Genomic DNA, 27,426 nt, shown 5'->3' on the forward strand with positions numbered 1-27,426 from the left:
TCTCCCTCTTGTCTTTGACCATCCTCAACTGTCCTGTATATGGAGTGGTAATCATATATGGAAACGTAATCATGGTAAGGAACTCTACTCACACTAACTTCTTCTTGTTTTATAACACTTCTCCATACTGTGCATTCGGAAAGTATTCAGACCCCTTGACTTTCTACATTTTGTTAAGTTAGTCTTATTCTAAAATTGAATTGAATCCATCTACACCCGACACACCATAATGACAAAGCAAAAACAGATTTAGAAATTTTAGCAAATTACAAATAAAAAAACATACCTTATTTACATAAGTATTCAGATCCTTTACTATAGGACTTGAAATTGAGAAACATCAAGGATGATCAATGGATGCACCTGTTTCCATTGATCATCGTTGAGATGTTTCTACAACTTGGAGTCCTCCTGTGGTAAATTCAATTGAATGTAAAGGCACACACACACCTGTCTATATAAAGTCCCACAGTTAACAGTGCATGTCAGAGCAAAAATCAAGCCATGAGGTCGAAGGAATTGCCCGTAGAACTCCGAGACAGGATTGTGTGGAGGCACAGATCTGAGGAAGGGTACCAAAAAATGTCTGCAGCATTGAAGAAGAACACAGTGGCCTCCATCATTCTTTAACGGAAGAAGTTTGGAACCACCAAGACTCTCCATAGAGCTGGCCGCCAGGCCAAACTGAGCAATCGGGGCAAAAGGGCCTTGGTGGTGAGCACCGGAGTACCTCTCCACTCTGGAGATGAAAGAATCTTCCAGAAGGACAACCATCTCTGCAGCACTCCACCAATCAGGCCTTTATGGTAGTGTCCAGATGGAAGCCACTCCTCAGTAAAAGCAAATAACAGCCTGCTTGGAGTTTGGGCACCGAACTCATTATAACTCATGAGAAACAAGATTTTCTGGTCTGATGACACCAAAATTGAACTCTTTTGCCTGAATGCCAAGCGTCATGTATGCCAAGCGTCATCTATACTTGGCCTCGACTCAGGGTGGTAAATTGGTGGTTGAAGATATCCCTCTGGTGGTGTGGGGGCTGTGCTTTGGCAAAGTGGCTATATCCTGCCCGTTTGGCCCTGTCCTGGGGTATCATCGGATGGGGCCACAGTGTCTCCTGACCCCTCCCGTCTCAGCCTCCAGTATTTATGCTGCAGTAGTTTGTGTCGGGGGGCTAGGGTCAGTCTGTTATATCTGGAGTACTTCTCCTTTCTTATCCGGTGTCCTGTGTGAATTTAAGTATGCTCGCTCTAATTCGCTTTCTTTTTTCTCTCTCGGAGGACCTGAGCCCTAGGACCATGCCTCAGAACTACCTGGCATGATGACTCCTTGCTGTACCCAGTCCACCTGGTTGTGCCGCTGCTCCAGTTTCAACTGTGGCTATGGAATCCTAACCTGTTCACCGGACGTGCTACCTGTCCCAGACCTGCTGTTTTCAACTCTCTAGAGACAGCAGGAGCGGTAGAGATACTCTGAATGATCGGCTATGAAAAGCCAACTGACATTTACTCCTGAGGTGCTGACCTGTTACACCCTCGACAACCAATGCGATTATTATTTGATCCTGCTGGTCATCTATGAACATTTGAACATCTCGGCCATGTTCTGTTATAATCTCCATCCCGCACAGCCAGAAGAGGACTGGTGAACCCTCGTAGCCTGGCTCCTCTCTAGGTTTCTTCCTAGGTTCTGGCCTTTCTAGGGAGTTTCTAGCCACTGTGCTTCTACACCTGCATTGCTTGCTGTTTGGGGTTTTAGGCTGGGTTTCTGTACAGCACTTTGATATATCAGCTGTAAGAAGGGCTTTATAAATACATTTGATTTGAAAAGTATTCATCCCCCTTGGTGTAATTCCTTTTTTGTTGCATTACAACCTGTAATTTAAATAGATTTGTTTGGATTTCATGTAATGGACATATTTCCAAATTGGTGAAGTGAAAAAAAGTACTTGTGTCAAAAAAATTTTTAAAATGGGAATGTGGTGCATGCATATGTATTCACCCCCTTTGCTATGAAGCCCCTAAATAAGATATGATGCAACCAATTACCTTCAGAAGTCTCATAGTTAAAGTACACCTGTGCGCAATGTCATATATATATACACACACACACACAGCTGTTCTGAAAGGCCCCAGAGTCTGCAAATCCACTAAGCAAACAGCACCATGAAGACCAAGGAGCTCTCCAAACAGGTCAGGGACAAAGTTGGAGAAGTACAGATCAGGGTTGAGTTATAGAAAAATATCCACAACTTTGAACATCCCACAGAGCACTATTAAATCCATTATTTAAAAAAATGGAAAGAATATGGCACCACAACAAACCTGCCAAGAGAGTGCCGCCCACCAACACTCACGGACCAGCCAAGAAGAGCATTAATCCGAGAGGCAACAAAGAGACCAAAGATAACACTGAAGGAGCTGCAAACCTCCACAGCGGAGATTGAAGTAAATAAGCAAACATTTGGTGTTCGCCAAAAGGCACGTGGGAGACTCTGCAAACGTATGGAAGAATGGTACTCCGGTCAGATGAAACTAAAACTGAGCTTTTTGACCATCAAGGAAAACAATGTCTGGCGCAAACCCAACACCTCATCACCCCAAGAACCCTATCCCCACAGTGAAGCATGTGGGGATGATCATTGGGGAGTGAATAACGTGATCTTGTCTACAGTTGGAATGGTCTTGCATTCTTTTAAAGTAACTCTTCACAGACTAATAAAATATCACAAATCAAAGTCTAAAACTCAACTCCTCCACTATGATCACATTCTTTCATGGCCCTCCTCGTCCTCTACTTGTCACTAGGCCAAAAATGAAATGAGATCAAGACGCATCTTTCTGTCCTCAACAGTAACAACTGAAGGGACCAATCTAATGGTTACGTTCAACACTCGACAGTCATTCAATGGGCAAACAAGTCACTTACATGGCAACGGAGATGTGTCACCCCCCCCCTATCCTACATTATTTTATATTATCCTACATTATTTTATATAAATCAATAAATGTTTTACTCAAAGCAATCTGCAAAACACTTTTAAACATAGTTGACATTCAATCTTTACAAATACTTAAATGGTTCAGTTTATACTTTGATCAAGCTGCAATATACAAGAGGTAAAATGAGGCCAAACAGGTCCTCAATAATAAAATACTTTTTGATCGGAGACGTCCATAATTGTCAGGACCATTTTATAACCCTGTCGACCACTCCATGAACACCCATAACTAGTGACTGACTTACTATAGTAAACAACTAAAGTGATCATAGTCATCATAGACAAAAAGGTAAAGAACAGCCTAACACATTGAGAAACAGCCTAACCCATTGAGAAACTGCCTAACCCATTGAGAAACAGCCTAACCCATTGAGAAACAGCCTAACCCATTGAGAAACTGCCTAACCCATTGAGAATCTAATAGGATGCATTTAAGATTAATTTCACAGAGATAGATTAAGACTATTCCTGGACTAAGAACCATTTTCAATGGAGAATCTCCACTGAAGATGGTTTTTAGTCCAGGACCAGGCTTAATCTGTGTGGAAAACCGGCCCCAAAAGTCTGAAGTCAGTGAAATTGATTACCCTAACCTTGTAGACCGATGTAAAAACCTGGTGATGATAGTGCAAATATGTCTCCCCACATAAGGTGCTGTTATTCACATTATACAGATTCAACATGTCTAGGGTTTCACAATGAGGGGGCTTTGCATTAATAAAAGGTAAACTAGTACCTAAACAGGTATCCGGATCTATTTTGTTTATATGCTTTACCTTGGGTTTTCATTTCAACCAAAGGCTTAAGTGATGAATGGATGGAAAATAATTCCATCATGACTTTGTTCAATTCCCATCCACTGTGTACAAACAAATGATAAACAAACATGAAATCCCTGAAAGATACAGAATTCAGTCACATATTCCAGGGGTGAACAGCTGAGGCTATAAGCTGTGTCCATCCTGGAGCAGCATATAATGTACATTATAATGTACATAACAACCGATGATGTATATAAACCCTGGATTGCTGATGCTATGTATTGGCCACATGTCAAAAATGATTCTATAGCTTCCAACATCTTTTTTACAGTGGAGATGTACAGAGATAGCTGTGGGGTGGCTTCAATACAACACCCCCTATCAGTCATCCAGGGTTTATACACATAATTGAAAACAACAGTGTACATAATGCATGCGCACAGACACACACACACTCATCAGCTGGCAAAGTGCTGGTAAAAGGCCAGTTTGATCCTCTCTATAAGGTGACACAGTTTGATGGCAGGGCCCAGCTTCAGCCCCATACACTCCTGTACTGTGGGCAGGCTCAGCAACAGCAGGGCCTGACCATCTATCTCCTGTCAACACACACAACAACATGGCTCAGTGCACTGTGCGTGTGTATGTGTGTACACATGTGTATGGCCTTCTCCACACCGAAGTGTGTGTGTGTGTGTGTGTCACTCCTACTTGGTCCCTGAATATGCGCGCCAGCGGGGAACAGTCAGTGGTTCTGATGAAGTGAGTCACGTCAGTGATGCTCCAGCCCAGAGGACTACTGTCCAGATGCAGCTTCTCCTGCACCTCCACCCGCCCACTCTGAGACAGAACACAAAAACAAGGAGTTCCACATATATAGTTCTAGGATCAGTGTGTGTGTGTGTGTGTGTGTGTGTGTGTAATTATGCAACAGCCACTACCGTAGGTGAGGGGGGCTGGTTATCATCATCTGAGTAGGAGGTTAATTGGGGTCCTTCCCGAGGGCGAGGTTCTGGAGGTGTGGGACGGGGAGAGGCGGGCTGGGACTCCCTCTCTAACACCTCAGAGTCACCCTGCTGCTCTGAGCCCGAATCCTCCTCACTCAGAGAGTAGTCCTCATCCAGGTCCTCCTCCTCCTCTCCACTACCCTGGGGTGCAAAGAAAGAGTACAGTTATGAGTTTGATTACTTTACATATAAAAGTTGCCCATAAAATCAGATGTAGAATCAGATTGCACTGCGTCCTACCCCAAATCCTAACCTTAACTATTCAAAAATCTCTGACCTTGGACCAGTGGTTGAGGGAAACTAAACTTCTAGCTTCCCTTCCAAAAATGTACAGCTAGGACAGTTACAAAACCTAGGAAGCCCATGGTTCTCACCCCCTTCCATAGACTTACACAGTAATTATGACAACTTCCAGAGGATGTCCTCCAACCTATCAGAACTCTTACAGCATGAACTGACATGTTATTCACCCAATCAAAAGATCAGAGAATGAATCTTGTACTGAAAGCACAAGCTACAGCTAGCTAGCACTGCATAAAATGTGGTGAGTAGTTGACTCAAAGAGAAAGAGTTTTGAACAAATTAATTTCTTCAAAAATGAAGGAGAAGCAAGAGATGGCGAGAGAGATATTTCAATAAAAAAATATATTTAAGTTTCACTTACTTAGCTAGCAAATGCAGCTAGCTAGTTTAGCCTACTCAAACACCAGGCTCAAAGAGAGGGATGCTATGACTATCCAATACAACACTGGAACTCTTCCAAGTCAAGGAAAGCTTTTGGTTTTACTGATTTATTGCCATCGGGGCCCGCTGGTGTAACTGCTAAACTGCTTAATGACTGTACACTAACATTACTGCATGATTGTAGTGGGTTTACTAATGTGTCATTAGCTATGTTGATTATGACGTTACTTAGCTAGTTACTAGCTAGTATGGTGACAACAATGTAGGCTGTGTGCAGCGGTTCTAATATGGTTTGGCTTGGAAAGGTTCTCGCCTGGTCACATACAGCTGATGTGTTGCGCAATGAAGTCCACAAGCAAAAGGACAAGGTGAGAGGAGGAAAGCGCCTAGAAGTGAGAAGGAATACAACGTGGCTGCTATGAAAGTGAACTGTGTTCACGTGTGATCAGGGATGTATTCATTCCGCCAATTCTGTTGTAAAAACGTTTCTCAAACAGAAGCACACAGAACGAAACAGGTATAAACAAACCTGGATTTGTCCAACAGAAACTTGTTTGCAACTGTTGGACTAACAATTACACCCTATATCAGCTAGATGCAGGCAAGAGTGTGCAAGGCAGTATTTAATGTCACCTTAAATTTGTCTCTCGACCTGTGTGCGCCTACGTTGTAAACTTTCATTCATAGGCAAGGTTGTAGCAACCTCATGATGGGTATAGGGAAAATTAGAGTATCATGTAGTAGCCTAAACCGATCGCTGAACTGGGTGAATGGAATATGAATGACAGTCAGCCAATATGCTGTAATGGAAAAAAAGGGGCATGAAAAAAACATTAAACAGCATCAACGCCACTGGTCAACAGAATATAATCTTTTCAAAGTGAGATTTTCACTGAACAGTTACTTTAATGTGTTGAATGTCAGTATATGCAGTACCAGTGGGGAGCAAGCAGGGGTGCTGTCCACAGAGGTAAACAGGCGTTTTTTGCACAGCTTCCTCTTCTTCCTCCTGCTCCCCTCTTTGGTGCTGATATCCAGGTTAGTGTGACCGCCAGGGGGACGGCCAATGCGCTTGGTCTTCTTCTTACTGTAGTAATGAGCTATAGAGTACATAGACAGACACCAAGGAAACTATCTTAGAAAAATAATAACAGGAGTGGTATTCATGACTGTATAGCTAAATATTGATAAGTACATTGTGAATACAAATCGGTGTGTGTCTGTCTATACATGCATACGTGTGTGTGTGTGTGTGTGTGTGTGTGTGTGTAAGGTAGCACGTACTGTTTTTAGTCTTGGTGAGCAGGGAACAGTTCTCTGAGCAGTGTTCCAGCACCATGTGAGGTGTGATCAGGTTAGGGCAGCACTCCAGCCTCACACATGTCTTCCTGCAGAACTCAGTCACCTGGTCAGCCGTACGGGAAATCCCCACAGTGGCCCGGTAACTCTTCCCTTTGTACCTACACACCACCATCCAGAGCAGGATAGGTACATTAATACGGTCTGTCAGAGACCAATGTGGCAGAGAGCATCTCTCCCAGTTCCTGCATCCAGTATGATGTTCATGGAGCAGAGAGAACGCATATCCTCAGTGTCACGTGACTACTACCATATACAAGCATTTCGCTACACCCACAATAACATCTGCTAAATGTGACCAATACAATTTGAATTGATATACAGTGGTGTTATGGTGATTACATAGTGACCCAGAACAGAGCAAATCTACCTCGTACAGAAAACTCTGTTCGGATTAGTGCGCGTACCGTTTCTCATTTTATCCTAATACTGTACAATCTAAACCGTCATGGTATCACTATCATTTTAGTGCTGTTATGGTGTATACTGTGGTCTGTCTATTGGTTGGGTAGACTGACTTGGCCTTGAGAGTCTCTCCCTGGCCGTGCCACCTCAGCTCTGGGTCCTGCTGCAGCTCCCTCAGCACCCGGCTGGGCTTGTAGGCCGAGCTGATCAGCAGCGTCAACACCTGGACCACAGGGCAGGAGGATACGGGGGGTTAGAAGTACACACTGTAGGATACAGCACAGAATTAAACAGGACACTAGAGTGGATCATGTATCTGTATGGTGATATCAGTGAGAAGTCATCTACAGGAGCGCGCATGTGTTAATAATTCATTACATTTGTAAAGCGCTTTTCATTTTACAGAATAATCTAAAAGTGCATAACATTTTTTTTAAATGAACCAAATGAATTAAAAAAACAGACACAACTAGACAGGGAAACTGACAAAGAACACAGCTGACGCTACAAGAGACACGGACACCAAGAAGCACAGCTATCAACTGAAATTCTTCCTAAAGAGAAAGTTCTTTAGGCCCCTTTTAAAGTGTGCCTACAGGTGGTCCGGGAGGGCATTATAGAGGCTGGGGGAGGTCGAGATGAAAGCCTAATCCCCCAAGGAAAGGAGATTCATCCTGGGGGCGTGTAGGAGCAGGCTATGGCTTGACCTGAGGGTGCGGGTGAGGTTTTGGAGGGAGAGCAGTTCTTTGAGATAAGGAGGGGTATTGCCACGAATACACCGGAAAGTCAATACGGAATGAGACGGGGAGCGAGTGCAGAGATGCCATGATGGGGGTGATGTGATGGTGTTTCCACACACTGACCAGGATCCTGGCAGCACTGTACAGGATGTATTGGGGCTTCTGAAGACTCCTGCCAGGGCTCCTGATGAAGAGTGTGTTGCAGTAGTCCAGCCCTGAGGAGATAAAGGCATGGATGAGCTTCTCTGCATCAGACTGAGTGAGGGTGGGACGGAGTTGGGCAATGTTCTTGAGGTGATAGAATGACGCTTTACGTGGCTGTCAAAGGTCAGGGAGAAATCAAGCTTTACACCCAGATTGGAAACTGAGGGAGAGAGAGGGATGTGCTGTCCTGCAATGTTGAGGTGTTATTGGTGAGTGCTGGACCTGGAGCGGGGTGCCAACATGTCGGGCCTCGGTTTTGCTGCTGTTCAGTTGAAGGACGTTTTCCTTCATCCATCTACTCAAGGCATGTGTTCATCAGCATAACAGGGAATGGGATTCCATGCCGGGTAATGACACGAGGGGGAACATGTACAGGACGAACAGGATGCGTCCAAGAACAGATCCTTGTGGTACACCGCAGGTGACGTGGTGGGTCCGGGACCTGGGCCCACCTAGCAACACATACTCAGTCCTGTGAGAGGTAGGAGTGGAACCAGCTCAGAGCTGGTCCAGACAGTCCGGTGGCGTCCAGGAAGCATTCAAGTAGGATGGGGTGGGCGACAGTGTCAAATCCTGCACTCAAGTCCAGGGGGATCAGGGGACAGGGGGAGCCTTCACCAGCAGGTCGTTGGTGACCCTGAGTAGGGCCGTTTCAGTGCTGTGGTCCGGCCAGAAACCTGACTGGAACTTCTCAAATACTGTTGTTCAGACTGAGATGGTCCTGGAGCTGTACAGCAGCCACTTTTTCTAAAACCTTGGAGAGGAAGGGGAGATTGGATATTGGCCTGATATTTTTAGATTGAGAGGAGCTTGTAGATGTGTGCTGCTGTCTCACTCACCTCTTTCAGCACCAGGACACAGTTGCCGGGGCCGATGCTCTGGGGCAGCTCTGCGATGCGGCCCTTGTTCAGGTAGGGGCCAGAGAAACAGAGGTGGTTGAAGAAGATCTTTGGGCAGCTGTACTTTCCGTTCCCCTGAGCTGCTGACAGACACAGACGTGAGATTCTCATACGCATTATTTTTGCACAAATTATTTTTCACAAGGAATTACACTCACCGCTCTCTGATTGGCTCAGATCCTGCTGCCTCGCTGCATGGGGCGTGGCTTTAAGTTGAGATCTGCCATCGGATCAAACCCAAATACACATACAGTTAGAAATGAAAACTGACAAGTCAAAGTTGGGTAAGAGTAGAGGAATAGGTTCAGCTTTTTCATTTAGATTCCCACTCTCTCTCAGTAATGTGCAGTCTGCAAAAACTCACTGCTTCTCTGGTTGCACCACGGCCACACAGCTCTTCCTCGGAGCTGCAACAGAAGAGGTCAAAAGTCAAACTACATTTAACAGTGACCGACAGATGAAACACTGACAGAGACCAATCCCCAAAATGGACAGGAGGGTCTTGTTTGGAGCCTGACCTGTAGCTTTGGAGGGGTGTTGGAGGGGGTAGCCGTTACTCTCACACCAGCTGACTGGAAAGATGTCCAGGGAGTCCACATGCGTGATGACGTCAGGCAGAGTCTGCTTCAACCCTGGAGAGAACACACAGAGCAAAGGGAGGAGGTTATGAGTGGCTGAACACGTAAACACTATGTAAATAGAACACTGAGAATTCAGGTAGCTGAAATTACCACCCAAAACTGACTTGGTCGTAGTGATAATATTCACAAGATCAACATCCTTCCCCCAAAACCCTTACATCTCTCCAACCCAGCACTTTCTCTCCCTTCTACAGCTGTTCTGTTCTCACCTTCTAGACCTAGCCAGATGTGCTGACCTCTGACCCTGGTTACAGTTGCCATGTGGATGTATTTAGGAGAGATGGGATTCACCGCCTCCAGCCTCATGAACTCAACAAAGTCATGATCACTCTGCTCCTGGAGGAAAAACACCTGTCATCAGTCAGTGGTATAATATATGTGTGTGTGTGTGTGTGTGTGTGTGTGTGTGTGTGTGTGTGCATGTCTCACCACAGGAAAACAGCTCTCTGGCGCTCCCTCTGCGCCACACTGTTTCAGGTAATACGCCCAGTCAAAGTCCTGACCCTGGTAACCTACACACCCACATACCCAGGAACACAGTACAATTTCACTGGTAACTGCAGTACAGTGCATGAGATGAGTATTCCACAGGTGGGACCAAGTCACTATTATTAAGTCACAAGGTCCGAGTCTCAAGTCGAGAACCGGCCGAGTCAAGTCCAAGTTGTGCATTCTAAGGGCAAGTCAAGTCACAAGTAAAAAACAAACCTTTATTAAAAAAAAATGTTTAAGCTACCAGGCAGCCCTTTTCATTGATCAATTTCAAGCAATTTTGACATACCAAAAGACCAGCAGACATATGTTAGTCATTGTTGATTGATGCCCCATTACTGGTGAGCTTGCAAAGTAAACCGTTAATATTCTTGATCACCAAACTATTTTTGGAGCTGCATATTTATTTATGGCAAACCGCTCTCCCTACAAAGTGCAGTTTGTGCTGCACCCGATCCTTCAGCTGGTCAGGAAATCAGCCATCTGTTCGCTAGCTTAGTGGTTCTCAAACGGAGTGTTTCAAAGCCCCGCGCACGCACGTGTACACAATTTCTGTTCAGATGTGTTATATAAATATTCATACACATAGCTCATATAAACAAAGACATTCCGTCGTAAGAACACATACACCCAGCCAGAAGACTGACCCCCTCTTCCTTATATAAACACACATCTCATCTCCCTCTAACTGGCCGGTCCCAAGAGCAAAGAACTTTTGCTGTGCACCAATGGGGCCCGCTCTGGCTAGAGCAAGGCCCGCCTCCAACCCTCCGACCAGTCAAGAAGACCGAAACGACAAGACTCCACCTACTTTATTCTATGTATAAAAATGTATGTAACCATTGTATAGGCCTCTTTTTCACCTGGCTCCTTGCCGAGTTATGTGAACTAGGTCCGTGCACGTAAAACTGCGGGACAAGATATCTCTGACTCATTAAAACTGTCTTTCGTTACAACTGAAATCCACTCTGTCCAGCGTCCGTGATTTGGTCTCAACTCTCCAGTATTTGAACACTAACAAAATTGGTAGCAGAGTTTGGTTGTTCTTGAATTCGATCTATTATAAGTTAGTGTGAGAGGACGAGACTGATCACGGCTAAAAAATCAGACGGAAGAGTGACTTCCCCAGCCATTCATCTTGCCTCAGGAAATCTGATCGGAGCGCTCTATATAAAGGTGAGCAGAGCCCGTTATATCGAAATCTGCATATTGTATTATAGTCTAAACCAAATTTTGATCAGAAAGTACTGGACGTGAGTATGAATCGGTGCCCAAATTTTTTACATAAGAACCTAAGACATTGATCGGGGAGATCTTGTTTTGCTCGTTTTTATTTTTTATTTGTATTTTTATTTTTTATCAATTGGCCTATTATTAGAAGTGTAGTATGCATGTAAAAGTTCCTATTAAATAAGTGCTTACTGTTTAATTGGTTGTGTTTAGAAGTGTAGTATGCACGTAAAAGTTCCTATTGAATAAGTTCTAAACTGTTTAATTGGTTGTGTTTAGAGATTTAGTTAATTAATAGATCGACTGAATCTGCATGTAAAAGATCCTATTGAATGAGTTGTAAACTGTTTAATTGGTTATGTTAGAGGTGTAGTCGAATAGATATAGGATATGTAAGTTTGGCCTTCCACTAGACAGAGATCGGGAATGATGTGGCTATTGCACATCAAACAATAAACATAAGATGAACCAGAGTTGACATTCCATGATTTGGAGATGGGGGAAATTAAATTGAAAGAAACGTTTGTCGCGGAGTAGGTTGGGATACGTAACTGGGCTATTATGCACACGTGCTGGTAGACAAAGCCACATTAGTATCGAATGGCCGTGCAATTTTGATTGACAGCAGCCGGGCCGGAATACTGATTTTCGTTTTTTTTCATTCCTGTTGATATTGCCTAAAGTTTAAAATTATTCTGACAATTGCTATAGAATCGCTGGAATTTACTGATATAAGTTCATAAAGGAACTTACTGAATTGTTTCTAGAAAGTATTTAAATAAGCCGCCGAGCTTAGTACAGACTTTGTTTTACAGACGCTAAAAGCTACACACTGATTTTGGGGTTTTTCTATTCTATCCATATTTCCTAAATATATAGAATTATTCTGACAATTGCTATAGAATCGCTCGAATTTACTGATATAAGTTCATAAAGGAATTTACTGAATTGTTTACAGAAAGTATTTAAATAATTCACTGAACAACTCTTAGTTGTCTAGAAATTCTATCTATATTTCCTAAAGAGCTAGAATTACTCTGAAAATTGTTATAGAACCGCATATATTCACTGATATATTGTTCCAAAAGGAAATCGCAGAATCATTTATAGAAAATACCTAAACGAATCGCTGAACAAATTCAAATAAAATACCGGTGAAATACACACGTGGCGGGCGTCACATACTGATAACCCCCTTTGTCTCGACCAGGGACAGGCTAAGCATACAACGATAGAAATAAACACCACATAGTAAGGATTGAATATACCTAAATAACGCATTATACACATTATCAGACGAACTAGATAAAATGTCTGCAGCTACCACGCCCAAACTAAAATTCAATGATTATTTAGATCAGAGTATGATTGATAGAGCGGGAGGTAAAAAACAGTATGGGAAAGTGGAGAAAGTGTGGAAAGGATTACGGATAAGATGGACACAAGCAGGTTATTTTAGCGGAGGACCACCTACAGGGGCGAAACTCCAAGATATGCAGACAGAATTAGAGGACGCAGTAGAGCATGCAAAAGCGAGTGAGGCGGAGAGAAACAACATACACAGGTTCAAAAAAGTAGGTACAAGAGAGAGAGAGAGAGCAGAGGGGGAGCTCAAGATAGGTACATGGGCCATACAGGAGAGTAGGAGGGTGCTGCCCAAAAACACACCAGACATGATGGGCGTGGCTATTGTGGCGTCGGGGGATGTTAAAGCTCCGCCTGAGAACTTGCCCACGGCTCCCCCTGTGGCCGTTTCTCCCTCACTATATCCACAATTGACAATGGAGGCAGTTCAGCCCCCGCCATACTCAAAGGGACAAAATCACCGGAGCCCGTCACACAACCCATTCCTGCCCAGGGCACCTCCCACAATACAGGCTCCAGTTCTGAGAATAGACCAAGGGGAGTTAAAAGGGGAAATTACCCTGGGGATAACGGCTGGCCATATGGTATGTGAACAGTTCGAAACTGGGATTCCAGGAGCAGGAGACCTCCCCCAGGAACGGAGGCCGCAATGCTCCTCTGTGAACTCGCTCACCTCTGAAACCAGAGGACACCTACAAACAAGATTAGATTCAAACCACTTCTATCAGACGGATAGGGAGGACTGTCATCAGAACATGGATATCGAAAACGAAGAAGAAATTGACATGGTGCTCACCCCAGCTCCGATGGGAGCTCCAAACGTGACTAAGATGCAGGAGCTGCTGAAATCATCAATAGCTCGAGCTAAGGAACTCAGGGAGCTAATAGCTAACCAAGATAACAACAGAGAGGGAGCCTACCGTGTGGAAGGCATAATGAGAGGAACAGTAACCAAAGTTACCGAATCAATGGGGTCCGAAACACTCCGTCGGTCCTCCAGAATTGCTGATAGAAGAGAGCGAGAGCAGGAGATGGCAGGACAGTACCCCCTGCGACCGACACCAGGTGATGCACACACTGTGGAGTACCAGCCCTGGAAAATGACTGATTTAACAACACTGATGGGACAGATGCCTAGCCTACATGGAGGAGCTTCAGCGTGGCTACTTCAACTGCAGACACTTACGTCAGGCCTGCAACTCTGCCTAGGAGATATGAAAGCACTTCTAGCAAGAGCCACCGACCACGGAACCATGGAGGCCCTCATGACAGCAGCTGACCTTGGATGGCGGGCCCCAACACTGCCCATAGACCACTTCCGTACCAGATTATGGGAAGTTCTACGGAGAGCATACCCTACAGAAAGAAACCATGCCACCTTATCCTCCTTTACAATCAACCCAGGTGAGCAACCTGCAGCATACCTGGACAGGGCTAAGACCACATGGAGATCGGTCCACGAAGAACCATTCGATCACACTGATACCACACTCAGCATGTGGAAGGAAATGGTGGTCAACGGGTGTCCCGGAGATGTTAAAACCAAACTCAGAGGAACGGTAGGGTTGTTTGCACTTCCTCTGACCCAATTCAACACTCATGTGCACCACCATGTGACCCAGCACAACAAGGAAAGAGGGGGTGCTGAGAGCCAGGTGCAGTCCCTCCAGGTACAACTCCTGAAACTCCAATTGAAGGAAGCACAACAAGGAGAAAAACCTAAGAAACAGATGGTGGCGGAAGAAACGAAGGAGACGGGCACCAAAACAGACATCTCTCAAATAGTGGCCCAGACTATCTCCCAGATGATTCAACAGCAGGCCGGTCCTCAACCAGCCAACCCGGGGCCTTGGTATCCCCCGCAACCACAATTTGCATACCAGCCGCAATGGATACCAGGCCATCCAAAAAGAGGGGTTTGTTTCAACTGTAGAACTCCAGGGCACTACTCACGAGAGTGTCCATACCCACTCACACCACAACAACGCCAGTGGAACTCTACGAGAGGTCCATATGGGAAGGAAAGGGGTGGAAATAGACCTCAACAGTACGAACATCAGCAACCAGGACCCACACCCATGCATCAGCAACCCGCATACAACCAACCGCAGTTCCAGGGAATGACTGGGAGCACCATCCCCTGGTCATAAAAATGCCCACCACCCACGGCAGAAGAAGGAAACAGCAACTCCCAGACGGTTCACATGTCACCCTTCAATCAGCCATCAACCCTCAACCAGCATCGGCCAAATTAGCTGAAATCATCGGATTGACGCAGGTCCTCATCAGAGGAAAAGGAAAGACTGAATATCTATACAGACTCAGCCCATGCCCATGAAGCAGGCCACACTGATGGACCCAGAACTTTTATGAGAAACACATGGCCCCACACACGAAGGCAAACTAAAGACCCTCCAAAAAGGCCTCGCACATCTGGTGGCACCCTCACATAAAAAATATGACTGACTTATTTTATGACGATGATTTATTTTGTGACGAATGCAATGGTTGTGACAGACACAACCCAAAGAAACCATATCAAACACCAATGGGCTCATACGTAATACCTAATGCATGTTTTCAGGATATTAGTATAGACTACACCGACATGGGCCCCGAAAATTTATCTAAAGGCAAACTCTATCTCCTAGTCATAGTAGATAGGTTCTCCAAATGGGTAGAGGCAATAATAACAAAAGGGGAGGATGCTAGGTCAGTCTTTAAGTGGCTACAAACCAAACTAATACCCAGGTATGGCATCCCAAGACAAATCAAATTTGACAAATGGCTCACATTTAACAAACACCTGAGACAGGTGGAAGAAAGATTTGGCATAACCCACAGATTTGGATCTGTGTACAGGCCCCAATCCCAAAATCTGGTGGAACGTCAAACCAAAAGCTAAGATAGCTTTGGGATAATGACTGGTAGAGTCATGCATGGTCCACCAAGGGAGGGAGGTCATATGCCCGCCCTTGATGTACAACAAATTGTAATGTCTAATTATGTGAAAAAACTGACGGTTCTCTCTGCAGCACTCTCTACCCAGGTTCACAAGGTCCAGGAGGGGGAGCTGCCGGGGGACACGCCACTACTGAAGGTAAAGGTTGGTGACGGGGTGAAGGTTACAGTCCACAAGAGAAAGTGGCTGGAACCCAGGTGGACTGGACCGTACGAAGTGAAGGAGGTTACTTCACACTCAGTCCAGGTCAAAGGTAAATCAGGCACACCTTGACACCGCCTTACACATTGCACCCCAGCCCCAATTCCTTCTAGAACACTGACTGAAGTCAGAGCTGATTTGAGCGGCCTAAATTCAATTCCAAATGAAGACACTCCTTCCTCAGGTGATGCGGCATCAAACTCCGCCTCCCCTGAGAAGGGAACCTCGCCCAGTTAGAGGGAAATTTCTCCCTCTCTGGGTGAGGCTGGGGATATCTGGTCCCTTATTTGTGATATTCATACTGATATTTGGAGTAACCCTAGGACTTTCACATGGTTAATTGAACAACTATTTCACCCTGCCACATCACATACACCAACCCCTACACATGTCCCTAACTCCTTTCCTGATATCACTCCCTCCAATCACTCCCGTCCCAAACGTAGCACTACACCTACAGACCCACCATGCAAATCAGACAAGGTTAGGAGCACCACCTTATGTATACCCACGATTGCAACCGCCACCTTTCTGCTATAGTTCACGTCTAATAGACGTGAAGAGGGGGATTTGTTATATAAATATTCATACACATAGCTCATATAAACAAAGACATTCCGTCGTAAGAACACATACACCCAGCCAGAAGACTGACCCCCTCTTCCTTATATAAACACACATCTCATCTCCCTCTAACTGGCCGGTCCCAAGAGCAAAGAACTTTTGCTGTGCACCAATGGGGCCCGCTCTGGCTAGAGCAAGGCCCGCCTCCAACCCTCCGACCAGTCAAGAAGACCGAAACGACAAGACTCCACCTACTTTATTCTATGTATAAAAATGTATGTAACCATTGTATAGGCCTCTTTTTCACCTGGCTCCTTGCCGAGTTATGTGAACTAGGTCCGTGCACGTAAAACTGCGGGACAAGATATCTCTGACTCATTAAAACTGTCTTTCGTTACAACTGAAATCCACTCTGTCCAGCGTCCGTGATTTGGTCTCAACTCTCCAGTATTTGAACACTAACAGATGTCGCTTGTCATTTCAGATATAAACGGTGCTGCGTTTTCAAAAGCACAAGACACCTGCACTTGGAGCTGAAAGTCCTTCATGTTAGCATTCAATATCCACCTGGGATATCGTGCCTGTATCCAGCGGAGGTTGCAGGATCGGTTGGAAAGCATGGTTTGTCTGTAGACTTTTTCTTCCTCACAAATATCATAATTAGTTAGCCAGAATATGTTGCATCTTCATCCCATGAGTATTGAGGTTAGAACTATCTGTAGCCAGAAGTCCTACCCACCACTGAGCTATATAACTAACCCATCCAAACTAGTCCCATCTGAAATATCCAGCTAGTCTTTTGTTCTGGTAAAGATGCGTGAGTAGCAGATTGCTAAATGGTATTTTATATGAAGAAAAAAAAGTGCCAGGAAAAACCTGAGAAAATTAAAGTGCCGTCTTGTCTGGTCATTAATCTGGATGTGAGCCCGTCTTTGCGCACCAATGCTGATGACTGGTCAACAGTCAAGATGCGCCACTTTTTGGTTCTGAAGCACAGATGAGATGTTTTTGAAAGAAGAATTTTGTGCAATGCCGTAGGTCTATGTTAGTGGCCAGATTGAATAAACAAAGGAATAAATATAAAATCCAAATGGTAGGCTGTACAGTGCCTTCAGAAAGTATTCACACCCCTCGACAGTTTCCCACTTTGCTGTGTTACATCCTGAATTTAAAATGGATTAAATTGAGATTGTGTCTCTGGCCTACACACACAATACCCCGTACTGTCAAAGTGTAATTACGTTTAGACATTTTGGCAAATGAATTAAAAATTAAACGCTGAAATGTCTTGAGCCAATAAGTATTCAACACCTTTGTTATGGCAAGCCTTAATACGTTCAGGAATAAACATTTGCTTAACAAGTCACATAACGGGCTCCCAAGTGGCGCAGCAGTCTAAGGTACCCGGTTCGAATCCAGGCAGTATCACACCCGGGCCGTGATTGGGAGTCCCATAGGGCAGCACACAATTGGCCCAGCGTAGTCCTGGTTTAGCCTGGGGTAGGCCTTCATTGTAAATAAGAATTTGTTCTTAAATGACTTGCCTAATAAATACATTTAAAAAGCTGCATGGACTCACTCTGTATGTATGCAATAATACTGTTTAACATGATTTTTGAATGACTATCTCATCTCTGTACCCCACACATACAGATAATTGTAAGGTCCTTCAGTCGATCAGTGATTTTCAAACACATATTCAACCACAAAGACCAGGAAGGTTTTCCAATGCCTCGCAACAAAGAGCACCTATTGCTAGATGGGTAAAAATAAAATAAAAAGCAGGCATTGAATATCCGGAGACTCTCTGCCACAAAATTAGTAACAAAACCCTGGCCAGATAAGTTCAGTCTCAAGTCAAAATCGAGTCACGAGTCTTGATGCTCCAAGTCTGAAGTTATTTTATTTTCTATCAAGTCATGTGACTCGAGTCCACACCTCTGGTTTATTCTGCCTCACCTGGAGGGGGACTGAGGGGTACCCCATTTTTAAGGCTCCACTGGACAGGGAAGATTTCAGTGCTTCCATGGTGACAGAGGAATGATGAGCCAGGCCCCGCCCCCTCACTGTCTCCCTGTAGACTGTCCATCTGCACCAGGAAGTACTGTTCACTCAACACCTGGGGAACACAATGATGACATCACTGATGCAGCCCCATACAACTAGGTGCAACCTATCACACACTATACGTAATTGATAAACACGGAAGAAGCTGTGTGGGTGCGGTGGGGGTGTTACTGTGGTGACATCATTTATAACCATTGTGTAAATGTAACACTAAATAGCTGTGTGCCACTTCTGAAAAGACTGTGCACGCACAAAAATATTGAGATTTATAAACTTGGGAGCACACCACACGTTTCCCGTTATAAATCAGACCTGTGGGGAAACTGTGTACGCATGAACGAGCATTATAACTCCACATGAAAACTGCCCATCATTCCCCTTCTATGGTGACAATAATGCCCTTATTTGCTGTATACTTTGGAAGTATTGTAATTAGGCCAAGACAGTTTCTAAGGAAATAGCAATGCAAGGCGAACTTAATCAATTGTCTTTGGAGAGGTTGGCAGAATGTTTTCTTTTGCTGTGTCTGAACATGTCAGAAAGACAAAACCAATTGGAAATTGAAGAAGACCTGTAAAAAGATTGTTTGATAAATCAATAATATTTTGTATATACTTTTCCCCAAACCTAAATATGCTGCACTGCCACAAATTCTGAAACATTGTCTACAGTAGGCCTACTGCTTACAGTGGTAGTCTACACACTTCAATGCAAAAAAGTGTTTAACGTCTGTTGGTGACATGGGGGCGTTACCTTGGTAACAGTAGCTGGGCTGATGTTGAAGGGGGCAGCGGGGTTCACCGCCTCCAACTTCATCCCCTCAGAGAAGCAGTGAGGAGAGAGGACTGGCCTGTCCTACAAACACACAGAAGATATGTCAGAGGGAGACAGAGAGGGCAGAGAGAGGGAGATGTAAAGCATACCTTAAAGAAGTCTCGATTGAAGGCTTCTTCTTTAGGCTGTCTGATGGTCTTTCTCACCTCCTCCCACTCTGCTTCACTGCGCAAACCACAAAGTACTGAAACACAACAGTGACATTATCACTAAGTAACTCTCATTAATACTTAAACACACACAAAGCATCCAAACAAACACAAGCAGTGGTCAGCAGGCAACAGTGGTCAGCAGGCAACCAGCCCAGCATTAATACACCTTATTCAAGGACCAGGGTTGGTCAAAAGCATCACAAGGTGCACCACAAGGTGCAGAGGCAGTTCTGTTCCTTACCAGCAGGTGGGGTGAGAGAGCAGCTGTTCTCCTCAGCCCAGCCAGGTGGGTGCAGGAGGGGGTCCAGGTAGAATACCCATCGCCTGGCCAGTGACTGGGTGAGCCCCTCTGTCCCAGCGTAGCGCAGACACAGACGGCCCCCTATGTTGTCCTCCACCTGCGCCCCCCAGGCCACCCCTGGGTCCATACTGTCCTGCAGCTCCACACACCACCCCATGGGAAACAAGTCTGCTGGGTCTCCCCCTGCCTGAGCCTGGACATGTTGACATTTTTTTATTTAAAAAAAATACTGAAAATGTAAAAAAATAATCAAGCTTTTCTGACATGAGAGGTGATGATGAATAGGTCCTAGCTATAGTTATGGTCCTGGTGTCCCCACTCCTCCCTCTCCCAGACTCACCCCCTGCAGCAGGTGTGCTGGTGCACTCCCTCCCTGAGCCAGAGCCTCCTCTAGGACAGCCTCCCAGTCACCATGTTTCTCACGGACACCTGGACCCACATCACATTCAGAAATTGTGTGCATCTTTAAGCTGTTAATTATTGTATACAGTTGAAGTCAGAAGTTCCCATACTGTACACTTAGGTTGGAGTCATTAAAACTCGTTTTTCAACCACTCCACAAATTTCTTGTTAACAAACTATAGTTTTGGCAAGTCGGTTAGGACATCTACTTTGTGCATGAAACACAGGTAATTTTTCCAACAATTGTTTACAGAGAGATTATTTCATTTATAATTCACTGTATCACAATTCCAGTGGGTCAGAAGTTTACATACACTAAGTTGACTGTGCCTTTAAACATCTTGGAAAATTCCAGAAAATTATGTCATGGCTTTAGAAGCTTCTGATAGGCTAATTGACATAATTTGAGTCAATTGGAGGTGTACCTGTGGATGTATTTCAAGGCCTACCTTCCAACTCAGTGCCGATTTGCTTGACATCATGGGAAAAACAAAAGAAATCAGCCAAGACCTCAGAAGATAAATTGTAGACCTCCACAATCTGGTTCATCCTTGGGAGCAATTTCCAAATGCCTGAAGGTACCACGCTCATCTGTAGCACACAATTCTAAACATCACAGGACCACACAGCCATCATACCGCTCTGGAAGGAGACACGTTCTGTCTCCTAGAGATGAACGTACTTTGGTGCGAAAACTGCAAATCAATCCCAGAATAACAGCAAGGGACCTTGTGGAGATGCTGGAGGAAACAAGTACAAAAGTATCCACTTCCACAGTAAAACAAGTCAAATATTGACATAACCTGAAAGGCCGCTCAGCAAGGAAGAAGCCACTGCTCCAAAACCGCGATAAAAAAGCCAGACTACGGTTTGCAACTGCACATGGGGACAAAGATCGTACTTTTTGGAGAAATGTCCTCTGGTCTGATGAAACAAAAATAGAACTGTTTGGCCATAATGACCATCGTTATGTTTGGAGTAAAAAGGGAGATGCTTGCAAGCCGAAGAACACCATCCCAACCGTGAAGCACGGGGGTGGCAGCATCATGTTGTGGGGGTGCTTTGCTAAAGGAGGGACTGGTGCACTTCACAAAATAGATGGCAACATGAGGAAGGAAAATTATGGGGATATTATATTGAAGCAACATCTCAAGACATCAGGAAGTTAAAAACCTCTTAGAACTACCCATCCCGGATCCGGTATATTTGTCATCAGCAACGCTGAATAGCATAGCGCAACAGTCAAAAAATATTACTAGAAAATATTCATATTCATGATATCACAAGTGAAATATAGCGAAACACAGCTCAGCCTTTTGTTAATTAACCTGTCGTTTCAGATTTTGAAATCATGCTTTACAGCGAAAGCAATACAAGCATGTGTAAGTTTATCGATAGCCTAGCATAGCATTACGTACACCTAGCATCAGGAAAATGGTCACGATAATCAGAAAAGCAATCAAATTAATCGTTTACCTTTGATGATCTTCGGATGTTTTCACTCACGAGACGAGTTAGACAGTTAGACAGCAAATGCTCCTTTTGTTCCATAAAGATATTTTTTATATCCAAATACCTCCGTTAGTTTGGTGCGTTATGCCCAGGAATCCACCAGAATTAGCGGTTACGACAACGCAGACAAAAATTCCAAATTATATCCATAATGTCGACAGAAACATGTCAAACGTTTTTTATAATCAATCCTCAAGGTATTTTTCAAATATCTATTCGATAATATATCAACCGGGACAGTTGGCTTTTCACTAGGACCGGGAGGAACAATGGCTGCATCTCTCTTTTTGCGCAATAATCACTCTGAGAGCCCCCACCTGACCACTTATGTAATGTGGTCGTTCACGCTCATTCTTCAAAATAAAGGCCTGAAACTATGTCTAAAGGCTGTAGACACCTTAGGGAAACCATAGAAAAGGAATCTGGTTGATATCCCTTTCAATGGTCAATAGGGATGCATAGGAACACAGAGCTTTCAAAATAAGAGTAACTTCCTGATTGGATTTTTATCAGGCTTTTGCCTGCAATATCAGTTCTGTTATACTCCCAGACAATATTTTTACAGTTTTGGAATCTTTAGAGTGTTTTATATCCTAAGCTGTCAATTATATGCATATTCTAGCATCTGGTCCTGACAAATAGGCCGTTTACTTTGGGAACGTTATTTTTCCAAAAATAAAAAGTGCCCCCTAGCTTCAAGAGGTTAAAGCTTGGTCACAAATGGATCTTCCAAATGGACAATGACCCCAAGCATACTTCCAAAGTTGTGGAAAAAAGGATTAAGGACAACAAAGGCAAAGTATTGGAGTGGCCATCCCTGACCTCATCCTATGAAACATTTATGGGCAGAACTGAAAAAGCGTGTGCGAGCAAGGAGGCCTACAAACCTGACTGTTACACCAGCTCTGTCAGGAGGAATGGGGCAAAATTCACCCAACGTATTGTGGGAAGCTTGTGGAAGGCTACCTGAAACGTTTGACCCAAGTTAAACAATTTAAAGGCAATGCTACCAAATACTAATTGAGTGTATGTAAACTTCTGACCCACTGGGAATGTGATGAAATAAATAAATTATTCTCTCTACTATTATTCTGACATTTCACATTCTTAAAATAAAGTGGTGATGCCAACTGGCCTAAAACAGGTAATTTCTACTTGGATTAAATGTCAGGAATTGTGAAAAACTGAGTTTAAATGCATTTGGCTAAGGTGTAAGTAAACTTCCGACTTCAACTGTATATGAAAAACTGTGTATTCCAATACATTTATTTGAGCACAGGGCCCAACCGGTCTACAGCAACACAAACGTATATGTCACCCCCTCACCATTGGGTGGTCTCATTGGTCGCCCCTGCTGCCTACCCCACCCCAGAGGGTGTAGGTCAGAGGTCATGATGTCAGACCAGAAGTCTGCTCGTCGGTCGTCGTGGTAACCCTCATAGCGCAGCAGCAGCAGTTGGCCACAGGCAGTGATGATGGTAGCTACCCAGTAGGGTTGGTCAGGCTCTGAACGCACAGACACCTCCAGCATCATCCCTGGGGCCAGCCCTGTCTGCAGGCTACGGTCCACCTGACAGGGAGGGAAGGGGAAAGACAACTATAATTAACGTGTGAGTGGATATAGAATAAATAGGGCCCTGACCAGGAAAAACTCTGGGCCCTAACTATGAGTACCATATCTACAAATGGGCCCTGATGCAGTGAAATAAGACATACATGTTTGAAGGCATGATGTGGAACAGCCAATACTCCATTCTCCTCCAGATATTCATCCCAGTTGAAGTCAGACTCAAGGTCAGAGCCCCCTGCTGAAAGACACACAAACTAATTTATAAAGACAGAAAAATACACCACTGCCATTGAACCATTGTGAGACTCACCAGATTCCTGTGCCTCGGAGTTCATGATGCCCCCACTGTGTTCCCAACACCACCCAGAAGACTGTATTAGCAGTAGCTAAAACCACTTTAGATCCAACTGAAAAAGATACAAAGACGACATTAAATAAACATTAGGCATCTGCCTATGGCGGCAGATTGACAAGGGTGGCATTTTCTGAGCTAAACTGACCAAGACGCACATCCAACAACAAAACATAATTCTGCCCCAAAACAATGACAATTTCTCTCAACTTGTGGCATATGGCCTTTTTAGGTGAGCATTGATGCCGCCCTGTGATAAGCAGTGCCCACTTTGTCAAAGGCTGGGGTGCAAAATATGTTGCTTGTCCATTTCCAGCGTGCCCCTTCAGGGTGCTGTTGGAGACACATCGCTGCGGTGCTCTACCCCAACATTGTATTTCACTTTTATTTAACCAGGTAGGCTAGTTGAGAACAAGTTCTCATTTCCAACTGTGACCTGGCCAAGATAAAGCAAAGCAGTGTGACACAAACAACAGAGTTACACATGGAATAAACAAACGTACAGTCAATAACACAATAGAAAAGTCTATATACAGTGTGTGCAAATGAGGTAAGATAAGGGAGGTAAGGCAATAAATAGGCCATAGTGGCAAAATAATTACAATTTAGCAATTAAAACACTGGAGTGATTGATGTGCAGAAGATGAATGTGCAAGTAGAGATACTGGGGGGCAAAGGAGAGAAAAAAAATAACAGTATGGGGATGAGGTAGTTGGATGGGCTATTTACAGATGGGCTATGTACAGGTGCAGTGATCTGTGAGCTGCTCTGACAGCTGGTGCTTAAAGTTAGAGAGGGAGATACGAGTCTCCAGCTTCAGTGATTTTTGCAATTCGTTCCAGTCATTGGCAGCAGAGAACTGGAAGGAAAGGCAGCCAAAGAGGAATTGGCCAGTGAAATATACTTGCTGGAGCACGTGCTAGCGAGTGCTACGGGAAAGTTTATGGCCTTTTCTGTAGCCTACAGGCTGGAGATAGACTGTATGAATGTATTGAGACTGACACTTTTTACATCATGCAGGTTTCTCCAATCAAATAGCCTAACCTAAATGCTACCCAATCAAATAAAAGATATGCTAACAAACATATCCTAAAAGCAGGCCAGATCAAAGTAAAACGGACAATATGGAATGGCCATTCACAGCTGTTCAGGAGTTTCACCCCATTGTCATGATCAGTGGTTTCAAGTTTGTATTTGTACATTTTTGACAAGCTGATCATGCGAAAAAATAATATACTTCTGCATGTCCTGCTGTGTAAACACATTGCAAATAGGCTCACCATAACTCCTAAAAAGTTGGGTAGCTGATATTCAGAGCTTAAAATAGTCAAATTGATTTAACACAGGAATAAGGACTAATAAAGCCAATGCAACGGCCTGTTTTACAAATGGTGGGTCTACCACATGGATGGGCATTCATAAAATTCCATTGCGGGCAGACATGGTAGGCCACACCCAAATAAACAGGAACCGACGTATTTTTTTGGTGTTTTACAAACTGTAGGCTTACCACTTAGCCGTCGCCTTTTGGAGGTCGTTTTTTTTGTTGCAGTCTGTACCGGTCTTGATTTCCACGGACATTGGTTCATATTTGGTCCGGACCAAAAACCAATCATCTATGTTTATGTTTGCTTCAGATTTGGTGTGGTCCAGACCAGCCTTGATTTCAACATCAACGGACATTGATTTTTGGTCGGGTCCGGATTTCAACGTGCGGAAAATATATATTTTAAAAGTCTGGAAAATAGGTATTTTCAACATACGGGAAACATGTATTTTAAACTTTCATTCATAACCAAAAATGAACCGGACTTCAACATCCGGAATATATGTATTTTTCTATGTTTTTTATGCTTTTTCAACGTCCTGGAAAATACTTACTTTCCCCCCATAATTCAGAACCTAAACTGGAAAATATTTTAGACGTCTTTTCAACGTCAAGGACCGGCCCTGCCTTTAAGCTTTCTTTCAATTCAATAGACTGTCCATCTCTCTCCCTTCTCTGTCAAGGGTGATCAGTCTCAGGAAGGATTAGAGCCCTGCTTAAAGCAGGCTATCTGGCCTAGACCCATTCCTACCACACACACAGCCTTCAATCAGCCTATGAGTTGTTGACATCTTTATTCATTTAAGAAGTCATTAACTGAACTCATCCTGAGAAATCCCTGCCTGATATCCTCCGATAACGTCAATGTGACAAAGCAGTGATATCAAACGATGAGTGTGCACTTTTTAGGTTATAAACTGCACTATATATATATGAGTATGCTATATATATATATATATAGGAGCCTGCAGTGACAGGTGTTCCCGCCAGTAGGTTAACGACGTCCCATCTCAGAAAAGGGGTAGGTTGACCATGGCGTGGCAAAACCAGAACAAAAATGCTAAAGCCTGCCTACACATATGTTGATACTTTGTTTATGTTAGGTTGCAATAAACAGTATAGGTCACATTTTGCCACAGAATAGCGTGGAACGGTGTAATCGGCTACACGGTATATTATTTTACAATGTTACATTAGACGCTTGCAATGATACATCGCAAGCTAAACAACCATGAAATAAAACATATTGACTACAAAAAAAAATTGTCAGACTTTTCAGGGAAAGGTTGTGTCAGCATCAGCAATATGACAATCTGTTGACACAATATTGCAGGCAAAAGCGTCATGCGCCCAGCTCAACTTTAAATTCTATATTGTGGTCGTGATCAAAATTGAATTCACAACATTGAAAAGAGAATAACACAACCAGGCGTGACTCTGGCGGTTTTGCGATGTTGATCGTGGATATCAATCTGTGCAATGAAAATGATCGGGTGCGCGAAGCTTGCACACCGTTCCCACTGTCCACGAGCAAGTTTGCAGCTGAAATGTCAAGTATTAGTATGGCGCTGCGTACTCAATAGAGCACAACACAGCTTCTTTTACACCAGGAAAAAACACACGTGAGCCACTAAGGCAGCTGAAAATACGTTTGCCCGTTAGTACATTGTAAATATTAGCTAAGTATTTTATAAACTTACGTGAATCTCACCGTTTCCTAGTTTTTCCAAGTAAATTTAAAACATCTCCCTCGCAAGCCTCTCTTGTTCTCTGCTTCCTTGTTACAAACCTCAACTGCGCATGCTCGATCATTCACTTTCTCAAACTGGGGCTGTCAAGAGGAAAAGGCGTCCCGCACCGATGGACTTGGTCATATAATTCAGCGATTAGAGGAAAAATATGAACATACTCTGCCCCAAACTTTGTGATGTCTTTGTTTAAATTACAACAGCATATCTAAATCAATTCAAAAACAAAGACACGCGGTCAAGGATAAGCAAAATAAAATAGGCCTACACAGGCTATCGTCGTGAGCCATGCAATCAAATGTATTTATAAAGCCCTTTCTACATCAGCCGATGTCACAATGTGCTGTACATAAACCCAGCCCAAGACCCCAAACAGCAAGCAATGCAGGTGTAGAAGCACGGTGGCTAGGAAAAACTCCCTAGAAAGGCCAGAACCTAGGAAGAAACCAAGAGAGGAACCAGGCTCTGAGGGGTGGCCAGTCCTCTCCTGGCTGTGCCGGGCAATAAATTATACAGCACACTAACTGTATGAAACGCAATATGGATTGCAAAGTGCTGTCTTGTGCATTGTGCGTATATTTAGCCATGTATGTTTTAGCTTTCTGTATTTACAGTGCTGTGCATCTGTCTTGCTATCTATATTTAT

At 44.0% G+C, this 27,426-nt stretch overlaps 1 protein-coding gene across 3 annotated transcripts; it reads right to left on the reverse strand.

Annotated features, from left to right (window-relative positions):
• Window positions 1-1,259: 1,259 nt before the first annotated feature.
• On the reverse strand, window positions 1,260-26,834 carry LOC139371065 (scm-like with four MBT domains protein 1). Of its 3 annotated transcripts, none has more exons than XM_071111112.1 (21): window positions 26,733-26,834; window positions 23,664-23,760; window positions 23,500-23,591; window positions 23,110-23,353; window positions 20,210-20,298; window positions 19,810-20,062; window positions 19,506-19,600; window positions 19,336-19,437; window positions 18,475-18,634; window positions 10,131-10,213; window positions 9,911-10,037; window positions 9,579-9,692; window positions 9,425-9,467; window positions 9,219-9,280; window positions 9,001-9,140; window positions 7,331-7,440; window positions 6,738-6,913; window positions 6,390-6,553; window positions 4,704-4,910; window positions 4,474-4,602; window positions 1,260-4,361 (listed from the first exon to the last, which is right to left on the reverse strand). In XM_071111112.1, the coding sequence occupies exons 2-21, from the start codon at window positions 23,686-23,688 to the stop codon at window positions 4,221-4,223; spliced, it is 2,556 nt and encodes an 851-aa protein (XP_070967213.1). In that variant the 5' UTR covers window positions 23,689-23,760; window positions 26,733-26,834; the 3' UTR covers window positions 1,260-4,220. The 3 variants fall into 3 exon arrangements, with proteins under 3 accessions (XP_070967213.1, XP_070967215.1, XP_070967214.1); XM_071111114.1 differs by having other exon boundaries at window positions 2,838-4,361; window positions 9,911-10,031; window positions 26,744-26,824; XM_071111113.1 differs by having other exon boundaries at window positions 3,026-4,361; window positions 9,911-10,031.
• Window positions 26,835-27,426: the final 592 nt, after the last annotated feature.

Source organism: Oncorhynchus clarkii, chromosome 17 (assembly GCF_045791955.1).
Source record: "Oncorhynchus clarkii lewisi isolate Uvic-CL-2024 chromosome 17, UVic_Ocla_1.0, whole genome shotgun sequence".
In the NCBI taxonomy this organism is placed as follows: domain Eukaryota; kingdom Metazoa; phylum Chordata; class Actinopteri; order Salmoniformes; family Salmonidae; genus Oncorhynchus; species Oncorhynchus clarkii.

Excerpts from the sequence above, each read along its gene's own strand:
- LOC139371065 (XM_071111112.1), bottom strand. The coding sequence starts at position 23,688 with ATGAACTCCGAGGCACAGGAATCTG. Across the intron at positions 19,601-19,809 it reads CTCTCTCACCCCACCTGCTG|TACTTTGTGGTTTGCGCAGT; the intron begins GTAAGGAACAGA and ends GTTGTGTTTCAG. Across the intron at positions 10,214-18,474 it reads ACCCCTCAGTCCCCCTCCAG|GTTACCAGGGTCAGGACTTT; the intron begins GTGAGGCAGAAT and ends GTGGGTGTGTAG.